The 10,893-nt window shown below is 30.0% G+C and overlaps 1 protein-coding gene across 1 annotated transcript in view; it reads right to left on the minus strand.

Annotated features, from left to right (window-relative positions):
• Positions 1-8,329, minus strand: part of LOC129909619 (uncharacterized) — a 51,941-nt gene extending 43,612 nt beyond the window's left edge. Inside the window, exons 1-6 of the mRNA XM_055986691.1 lie at positions 7,937-8,329; positions 5,029-5,257; positions 4,625-4,692; positions 2,777-3,066; positions 2,509-2,692; positions 2,177-2,434 (exon numbers count right to left, since the gene is read on the minus strand). Coding sequence (XP_055842666.1) covers positions 2,177-2,434; positions 2,509-2,692; positions 2,777-3,066; positions 4,625-4,692; positions 5,029-5,257; positions 7,937-8,021 — 1,114 coding nt within the window. The 5' untranslated portion in view covers positions 8,022-8,329. The remainder of the gene's footprint in view (positions 1-2,176; positions 2,435-2,508; positions 2,693-2,776; positions 3,067-4,624; positions 4,693-5,028; positions 5,258-7,936) is intronic.
• Between the last annotated feature and the right edge of the window lie 2,564 nt (positions 8,330-10,893).

Raw genomic sequence — 10,893 nt, forward strand, 5'->3', positions numbered from 1 at the left:
TTTGTATGAAACGTGGACGTTACGCGGCCAGGAATGAATTTGTTATTTTTTGATGTACTTAAGGTTTACATACATTGTGCAGAAGTTTTATCCCTGTGACGTATTTCAATAACGGATAAAATGCATTTAACACTTTATATATGTCTCAATGTTATAACTCAATTGTGTATTTAAAGTGCAAAATATTATTTTCTGTCATTTTGCCTGAATCTGAAGACCTTTATCTTGAATATCCAACCACTAGAACCCAAACTATAAGCATTTTAAAACAACAAATTCAAGCCTATTTTTAGAGTTTTGTTGTTCAATTTTTTGTTACTTTGAATTGTTTGAAAACTTTCGAGCCTGAAATGGTTGTCTTAAAAATCTTATATTATGAGTTCTATTGGTCGGATTTTCAAGATTAATGTCTTCATGTTTAGGGAAAATGACAGAGCATCATATTTTATATTCCATATAAAAATATAAATCAGTTTTTCCTTCATACATTGAACAATGCATTAACAATACTAATACTGCATTATCTTGCATTCTTAACGCAATACAGCGAAACGTCCATAATAAAAGTTTTTCCTGAGCTATAATTCTTTCATTTGATACCAATTTTATTGATGGCCGCTCAACGTCCAAAATGCCCATTCTCCTTTAATTTATTTGGATAAACAATAAAGTATTTAAACCTGCTTACATTAATGTTCCTCCTATTTACCATTTTGAACCTTCCCACACCAGCAGATCAAATAAAAAATTTACCAATGCCGTACAAGATAAGACCGTTGCCCTACCTTAAATTCAACTCTGTCTACGCACCTGCAGGTAATTATTTGACTGCTTCCAAACTTTTCGATCTAAATAGTGCAATAGTTGTACATTATTGAAGATGAACGATCTATCTTAGCCTAATTTTAAAAGACTTAATTGCAGGTGGTTTTTAAGAATGAGACATCCGATGAGACATCCAACCAACTATGCGTTAAGTAATACCTACTGAGTGTTTATTAATAAAAAATTAACATAGGCATGTCTCATCGGACATGTCTCATAAATTGTAATAAAATATCGTCGGCACAAGGCAAAACCGCAAATCTTCATTTCTAGACATTTTCACTTTAATGCTATTTAACTTGTTATCGGTCCCTCTATCGACTGCGTCAACCCCAATCCTCCATCTGTTGCCAAGCAGTTTAAACATACATTAGTTTCGAAAACAATGAAGTCGTTTTTCTCGAAATAGTCCATCCAGTGCATTTATAATTTTTTCGATATTTTGAATATAAAAAAAGTTACAAGCAAAAAACGTAAAAAAAAAAGAGTTTTGAGCACTATTTATCAAAATTATACTTTAAATTTATATAAATTATATTTATAAAAAGAAAAAACTTCCGAAAAAATATTTTTAAACCTTAAAATTTTCTACAACTCTGTTATACAACTTTTTTGTATCGCTATAAATAGAAAAGTTGTTAAAAAAAATGGCCTTTTTTGGATTGTTTCTCTTATTTTTACTTTTTTCTTAAATTTTTTTTTCAACCAAATCATAAATTTTAAATGATATTGTATTTTTTTTATTTTTAAGTCTTTTCATTTTTTTAAAAAAAGGGGTATTTTTTTTAACAAAAAGAAGGTATTAATATTTTTTGTATTTATAGCGGCACAAAAAAAAAAGTTATATAGGACAGTTGAAGAGAATTTTAAGGTGAAATTTATTTTCTCGGAAGGTTTTTTCATAATTTTGATAAATAGTGCTCAAAACATAAAAACTTTCATTTTTTTCGTTTATTTCTTTACTTTTTTGGCTTGTAACTTGTTTAATATTCAGAATATCTCTTCTTTTTTGTTGACCTTCACCTCCTCCATGTCTTCTGCGAAAAAAATACCCTTCTACCCTTGATTCTTATTTCAAAAGCAAACTTTTTACTAATTTTCATGAAGATAACAATTTTTATTTATTATTTACCTATTGATTTGTTGTACAATTACTATAGAATTTCATTTATAAAATTTTTATAACTAATAACATTCTAATGTAATTAAGTATAAGTTTTGACTTTATGTGTCGATCATGACAACTGATTTAATTTTTTTTTTTATTCAACTCTGCTGGGCCAAACAATATTCTCAATCCAATCTAAGTAATATGCCACTCTTGTATAAACTGATGGAATTTCAGTTCCACATGAAATTCCATATGAAACAACTCCAACTATTGTCGAATCTCCATTATTATTAACCAATTGAAGTGGACCACCAGAATCTGACTCACAAGCATCCTTTTTATTTAATTTTGATGGATCAGATGCACAATATTGACCTTCGTTTAGCCCAACGCTATAGGAACTATCAGTTGGATCATAATCAGCGTGTTTAGAATTGCATTCTTTTAATGGAACTGTTGTCACATTAGCTTGTAGAAGAACATGCGACGGCAATCGAGCTGAAATATTGAAAGGAAGTCAAAGAGTAAGTGATAGAACTTATTTTGTTAGCCAAGGATAAATGTCGACATACTTTGAACATTTGTAACACCCCATCCAATAACCACTAGAGGAGTATTCGAATCAATATCCTTGGTGTCCGTGTAAAGGCATGCAGGTTGCACAAAAGCACTGATTTTAACATCCTGGTTCAGTCTAATTAGAGCGATATCATGGTGCTGAGTGCGTCTGCTGTATAGTCGGTGAACTGTTATGCTCTGAGAAAAAAACAAAATTTTTTCATCAAGTAAACTGTGATGTCCTCTTTTATAATGTTAATTTCTAATAGAAACTTGACTTACCTCAATTGGAATATCAACTGGTGTCAGTCCATCACTATCTTCGTCATCTGCGGTGATATTCCATATAACCACACCTAATCGAACAAATGTTGGCACCGAGTCTGGACGAGTAACACAATGCGCAGCTGTTAGTAAATATCGCTCAGATATCAAGGATGACGAACATCGATGGTTAATATCATCACCAAAAGGATAGATTAAACCACCCATATGGGGATATTCACCAGCTAGAACGGGGAGACCATCCACGATGTGATTAACAAGTTTTTCGGAACTGTATTTTCGACAAGCTGCAAAATTTAACCATGAAATTAATGAAAATAAACTTTTTAACTATTATTTAAATTGGTTCGAATTATTCTAATAAATGTAAGCTTTAAGCTTCCCTAAATAGTCTAGAGTCCCCCCCATATAACAAAATATTCTCATCGATGTACCATCTTTACTCTCTGAAATAATATTTTTGGTACATTTCTAATATTTATTCTTATACTTTGAAAGCCGAAAGTTGAAAGTTGATAAAAATTAATTTGCTCTGAAAACCTCAGTTTTTTGCATTCAAATTTGTAATATCTTTCGTTCTAATTTCAACTTTGGACATTTTTATACATTTTACAAATTTTTTTCGGGATGTTCCTCTCAAATTAAAGTAAGAAATTGAGTTTTTAAAAAACATGAATCTGTAGAATTTCCTACAATTTTGAATATTTTACCATATTTTAGCTACTTCAACTATAACATTGAACATTAGCCATTGTATGAAAATTCGACGAATAATTAAAAGCTATTTGAATTTTTTTTTTCAAAGCAGACATTTTTTTATGCAATAATTTTTTTTTTTGTCAATGCAAAATATTTTTATTTGCAATAAAAATTGTATTTTCAATGAAAATTTTTTTCATTTGCAATACAATTTTTTTTTAAAGCAAAATATTTTTAGTTGCAATACATTTTTTTTTTTTTTTCAATGTAAATTTTTTTCTGTTGCAATAAACATTTTTTTAAGCGGAAATATGTTTCGGCTTCAATAAATATTTTGTTTTTCAATATACATTTTTGTTACTTCCAATAAATATTTTTTTTTTTAAATTTGTAAATGCATTAATAATAAAATGATTTTTTAACAACCCTGCTTTTAAAGATGTAGAAAGCATCAACTACTTTTGTAGAAAAACCCTGTGAATAATGTTATCATACAAAATAAACAACTTTGTATTTATTAAATTTAATCAAAATCCAATTGTTTTTGTTAAAGATAAAAATACAAAAATTAAAAATTAGTTTTTAAATTTGAGGTTTTATGTAAAAAAAATTTTAAAATGTAACTTGTAGGTATGTCAATCTTTTTAATTATCTAGAACTGTAAAATGATACATTTTAATCTTTTACTAAAGCTTTTGTATACTAGATTTTCGTTTTTTATTTTTTATTTTGGCAACATATAAAATTAGTTTTTGAAAATTGCTGAGGTAAGTAACACCAAGCTTTTTCGCATGTAATTGTTTTATTTTTTTAAATAAAACAGTACATAGTAAAAAAAAAAAAAAAAAATACGATATTATCGCACACTAAGGTGCAAATTTTTTTAATGCTTTTTTTTATATGCAATCATTTTTTTGTATATCAAACGAATTTTTATTTAATTGATATTTTTGCAACCCTGTATTAGACCACTCGTGCCTACTTGCTCTAATAGTAAGAAGAAGGTCTCACATAAAAAGTGATAGACAATTCATTGTAAATTATTCCAATTTTTTTTTTCGATCTCATCTCTAACAAATGTTAACGTCCTTACAAATTATAATAAAAAAAAATCTTATATAGGTATGTACAATGTACACGACATACCTGCCACTGATGGTCTCTCATTTCCGCTGAATCGTGCCTCCTCTGTCACATTTGTCTGTCTAGATTCTCTGGGTGTTATAGAAAAAAAAAATAAATATACATATTTAAAATGTGAAATAAGGACTTTTTTCCGTTTTTTCAAAACTTCTTTGATAGAAATGAATTTTCGGCTTCCTGCAATCAAATTTAAATATTACTGTGATAGCTTTTACCTTTTGAAAGTAAGTTACATACCTACGAAAATAACGGATATTAGCCATTGAAAAAATTATGACTCGATCAAGATTTACGAAAAAATAAAAATTATTGTTTTTTTTTTTTTTTAATTTTGACTGAATAAAAATTTAAGTATTGGAAAATCCAGGAAATTCAATTTTTTTTTAACTGTATACAATTTAACTTACCCTGTTGCAATTTCATCGGTTAGTAATTTAGAAAGTTTGGATGGATTGTCATTGAAAGATGGACAGCAAATAACTTCATCCACATCAATAAATGAACAACGAATCATAAAATCGTAATCCAATGTTTTGTTTTTTAATCCTTCATAATATTCTGTGCAAGATATTAGTAATTTACAAACTCCTGGTTCACCGTCTCTTGTTTCACAACTTGCTCCTTCTTCCAGAGATACTGAAATATTTTAATTTTATTTATTGATTTTGTTTGATTTAAGTTGTTTTTTTTTTGTTTTGTTTTGTATTTCTTAAAATAGTCGAGTCAAATTAGACATAAAATTTGTAAAATCTCGGAATCCAGGGAAAGTCGATGCATCTGAAAAACGAGTATAGGGCTGCATTATAAAAGGGTCAAATAAGAAATTTAAAAAAAAAAATTTCACCGCTCTCGATTACAACAGTTTTTATGGACCGTTTACTGTCATTCCGTATGCAAGCGTCAATCGGAATTGCTGTCTCATTTTAGATTTTGATCAAACTTTGTAGGGATGTTCTCTAGGACTGTAAGGGAGCAAATCCATGATGATTTAATTTTAAGTTGCGTGGTTTCCCCGCTACCCGCATTCGAACTTTTTCAGAAGGTCATTTTTATGTTATTATAGCTTTGCGTCTACTAAAGATATCTTTTTGTTTGAAACGCCATTTTAAAGCTTAAGAATAGTAATTTTTGAATATATATTAAAAAATTACGTAATAATTATCCCTGAATTAAAAATAATTTTTGAAAAACTGGTAATTTTGCTGATTTTTCATGGTTTTCGACTGGCTCCAGAACCTTGGCTATTATATGTAGGAAGCTTATACTTACCAAATATTAAATATAGATATTTTTCAACAAAATAAATCTAAAATGAACTCGATGGCTGTACTCCTTATGTAAAAATTTTAAGTTCAAAGTATTGAGTATTTTAAAAAAGCTAATTTTTATACTGTCATTTTCTACGATTTGACTAAACGAAGAAATGTGAAACTTACAGTGTGTTAAGCTAAGAGTACGAGCTAAATATACTATTAATTTCATGCTTCTATCTCATGTCAAACATAGTGCAATCATAGCCTTAAGTAGGGGTTTTTTTTGGCTTTTTAGCATTTTTGCGAATTTTCAAACAAGCGGTACACTAAGAAGATATGAAAATAACACAATTTTATTTAGAGGACTTAAAGTTAAAAGTTTCAACTTAACACACTGTTAGTTTCATGTTTCTATCTTTAGTCAAATCGTAAAAAATCATAGTATAAAAAAATATTTTTTTAAAAAACTCAAAACTTTGAACTTAAAATTTTTGCATAAGGAGTACAGCTGTCGAGTTCATTTTAGATTTATTTTGTTGAAAAATATCTATATTTAATATTTGGTAAGTATAAGCTTCCTACATATAATAGCCAAGGTTCTGGAGCCAGTCAAAAACCATGAAAAATCAGCAAAATTACCAGTTTTTCAAAAATTATTTTTAATTCAGGGATAATTATTACGTAATTTTTTAATATATATTCAAAAATTACTATTCTTAAGCTTTAAAATGGCGTTTCAAACAAAAAGATATCTTTAGTAGACGCAAAGCTATAATAACATAAAAATGACCTTCTGAAAAAGTTCGAATGCGGGTAGCGGGGAAACCACGCAACTTAAAATTAAATCATCATGGATTTGCTTCCTTACAGTCCTAGAGAACATCCCTACAAAGTTTGATCAAAATCTAAAATGAGACAGCAATTCCGATTGACGCTTGCATACGGAATGACAGTAAACGGTCCATAAAAACTGTTGTAATCGAGAGCGGTGAAATTTTTTTTTTTAACTTTCTTATTTGACCCTTTTATAATGCAGCCCTATACTCGTTTTTCAGATGCATCGACTTTCCCTGGATTCCGAGGTATAAAGCTAATTTGACTCCACTAAAAATAAAATTTCATTTGAATTCTTGCAGCATCTAGTGGGTTAATTCCAAAATAAAGTTGATTACAAATGCAGTTTCTTAAATACGAATGATATCTAGAAAAATTGTTGCCACAAAATAGATCTTCCTAAATTTTTACAAAAATAAAAGTTTTTATGGATCCTTCTATAACCATAATTATTAGGGTGTGTCACTTTTGTATACCCGAAAAAAAGTGCCATAATTTTGCAATGCAATAGTTAGGGTCTAAGGTTTAATAATATGGAAAAAAAATTATAATATCGTTCGTCTTTGGCTCGCTCAAATCGGTTACAGTTGTTAGGAAAAAAACGATTTTATATGAAAAAATGATTTTTTTTTTCTTCGCATATTATTTCGCAGCTTCTTTGCTATGTGTTCAATTCCAACAAATAAAAGCTTTAAAGTTTTTTCTTATAAAGATATATATTTAATATATTCGTTTTTGTATTCCACAAAATTTTTTGTATCTCTAAAAATTCAAATTTCTTCGATTTCTTCCTATATTTTGAGCGATATTAATATAAATGAAAACTGTAAACTCAGGATTTATTTTTGATAAGTAATGCAACTTTTAATAGCTATTACATTTGAAAATTCCATACTTTAGCATTTTGACACACCCTAATAATTATGCCCTTAAAGCATGCGTTTTCAATTACATTTTGTGATCAAAAAAGAACAATCAAACCGTCTTGAACTTAACTTGTTCCTATACCTAATCAAAGAAAATTCAATCATGTGGTAAATTTTTTTTTCTAGGTATTTTCCTTATTTAAGAAACTGCATTGTTAATGCACTTTATTTTGAAATTGGCCCACTAGATGCTGCAAGGTTTTCACATCTCATCCAAATCAAAGACACATCCAAGATACCAATGATTTAATATTGAAACCCAGATGTACTTATAATTGTAGAATATTCAGAAACCAACTTACAACCAACTTCAGAAGTCTCCATTCCATTAACGGCTACTAAAATACACGCCATAAAGCAAAAGGAGGCTTCCAAAAATTTCACCATTTTTGTTCAGATTTTTTTTAAACACGCACTATCACTCAATAACTAAAAGAAGTTTTCCACGTTACAAGTGGATTTTGACAAATAAATCCAAAAACTTAAAAGCCGTTATATTTAAAATATCACGATCGCCATGCACGTCAAAAAAATGTATTATAAAGTATCTTGAAAAATTATTCAATGAACGAACGAATTGTGAGTTTCCAGACATTAATCTGACTTCGAAGAAATCCGACTTCGAAGAAATTATATTTCTTCTAAAATATATTTCTTCTAATTTCTTTTATTTCGCGTATTATGTTCCGATCAAGTTAAAGTGTGAAAATCAAATGAGGATTCGAAGTCTAAATCCAACTGGTTATAAAAAAAAAAAATATGAATCCAAAACTTCTCAAAACCTTGTACTATAGTGATTCTGAACAGATTACTGACAATAACGATCTAGATAAATAATACAAAACTAAACTTGATCTTTGAAGAACTTGATTTTAACATTTTATAAATGCAAATATTCACAAATAAAAGTATCCTTATCAATAAAATTTCCAAATTTAACTAGATTTCACCAAATTTACCAAAAAATATTTATGATCTATTTATTATGATGATTTAATTTTATTTAATTAAATTTAATTTATTCATAATAAAGTCAGTAGCTTAATTTGGTAAATATGACCAGGGGCGGACTGGGAGTCAAAGAGCCTTCCGGGACTTTTAGGAAAAGGGCCACAAAATACTTACATTATTATTTACTTACTCGAAATATTTAAAAATAAAAGTTGATATGCAGAAATTGTTTTTTTATATACAGTGGTCGAAAAATAATTAGAAACAAGCTCTTTTTTTCAAAATGTATGTATGTTCTTAATATAAATAAAAAATATTAGAAATAATTTTTAACAGAGACATTTGAAGAGCTTGATGTTTTATTAACGATCTCGTCTTTATTGCACCTTCTTTTTCTAAAATATAAGGGGTTGGTCTGTCAGGAATAATTGTTAAGGACGTTTTATCTATTTTTTCGGAACATGTGGCATTTTACGAGGACTGCAACTACATTAACCGACTTATAGAAATTAGTCGGTGATAGTCCTTTTTATTAATTGTACCTACTTTTAATTAATTGACCAAGTTTGGAAAATGTAAATGCTAAAAATCATTTATTTTTTCAAATAAAAGCATTTGTTTTTAAAAGTTTTCGTGAATTTATCCAGTGCTTTTGTTTGTCATGTTAAAGCTTTTGAAATTTCAAAACATTTAATTACATGTTAAAAGTTAAATTAAAATTTAAGATTTCACAATTTCAAAATCTTTTAAAATAAAATAAAAAGGCGACATGGCGACATGGTGACAAGGCGACATGGCGACAAGGCGACATGGCGACAAGGCGACATGGCGACAAGGCGACATGGCGACAAGGCGACATGGTGACATGGCGACAAGGTGACATGGCGACAAGGCGACAGGGCGACAAGGTGACATGGCGACAAGGTGACATGGCGACAAGGCGACATGGCGACATGGCGACATGGCGACAAGGCGACATGGCGACAAGGCGACATGGCGACATGGCGACAAGGCGACATGGCGACATGGCGACAAGGTGACATGGCGACAAGACGACAGGGCGACATGGCGACAAGGCGACATGGCGACAAGGCGACATGGCGACAAGGCGACAAGGCAACAGGTTTACAGATTTATTCTATCACGTCTAGTTTTTGAGCTACACTCATCACTATTTTCGCTATAAACTCCCAAAAAGTAATTTTAAATTTAATATAATATGTAATATGTTGGTTTTTTTAAGTCAAAAACAGAAGACGCAAACAGGAATTTGGTTCAAAAACCGTTCATTACTTTGGAAAAAACAAGCAAGATTTGGAGATATTTATCATAAATTTCTTTTTTCAATATCTTCTAGAAAAAAATAATTTTGAAAAAAAATAAGTAACTTAAGGACATTTTAATCGCGCGTGCGATTTGATTGCTTGATACACAACTTGCGCATCTTCATTTTGGAAAGACATATTTTTACACATATTTATTTGTAAGCTGTGATAACTTGCTTCAAAAGATTATGCTAAGTTCAACTTGCTGTATCCTTCCAGTATATTAGAATCATTGTTCCAGTATATTAGAATCATTGTCAAGTCACGGTTGTTTACATAATTTCTGTTCCGTTGTAATAGAGCAACCTTTATGATTTTAAAATTGTCGTTTTAAGTTCTGATTTTACTTTGACTTACAGGGTTGTTCTATCATTCTATTACGTTTTTGTTTTTGCTAATTGGAGATTTTTGGGGATTTGGAGAAAATGGGAGAAAAAATTATTTATTGGAGATTTTGTCCATTGGATGCCTTTGGAGATTTTGTCCATGGGGTCAAAAATTTTCTGGAGATTTTATCCGATTGAGATTTTTTTTTGGAGATAGTGTAGGTTTCCCGTTTGTCAAAAGAGCTTTTTTTTCGGAAAATGACAGGAACTATGTGATCTTGTGATGACGATATCAATCATCGCGTAAGCGTAGGGTGGATGAAGTGGCGGGAAAATTCTGCTATCTTCTGTGATCAAAAAATGCCCCCTAAGCTGAAAGGAAGGCTCTACACTGCAGTTGTGCGTCCAGCACTCACATACGGTTCACAATGTTGGACAATGTACAAAAAGTATGAGAGTAAGTTAACGGCAGCTGAGATGAAGATGCTTCGTATGACAGCAGGAGTAACAAAGCTTGATAGAATTAGAAGTACGAAGATCCGAGGAAGCCTTCATGTTAAAAACACCATCTCCCAAAAAATTGAACACGACCGACTCAGTTGGTATTGCCATGTTCAAAGGAGAGATCCTGAGAACCCCGTCAAAAAAGCAATATCA

This window comes from Episyrphus balteatus, chromosome 2 (genome assembly GCF_945859705.1).
Source record: "Episyrphus balteatus chromosome 2, idEpiBalt1.1, whole genome shotgun sequence".
In the NCBI taxonomy this organism is placed as follows: domain Eukaryota; kingdom Metazoa; phylum Arthropoda; class Insecta; order Diptera; family Syrphidae; genus Episyrphus; species Episyrphus balteatus.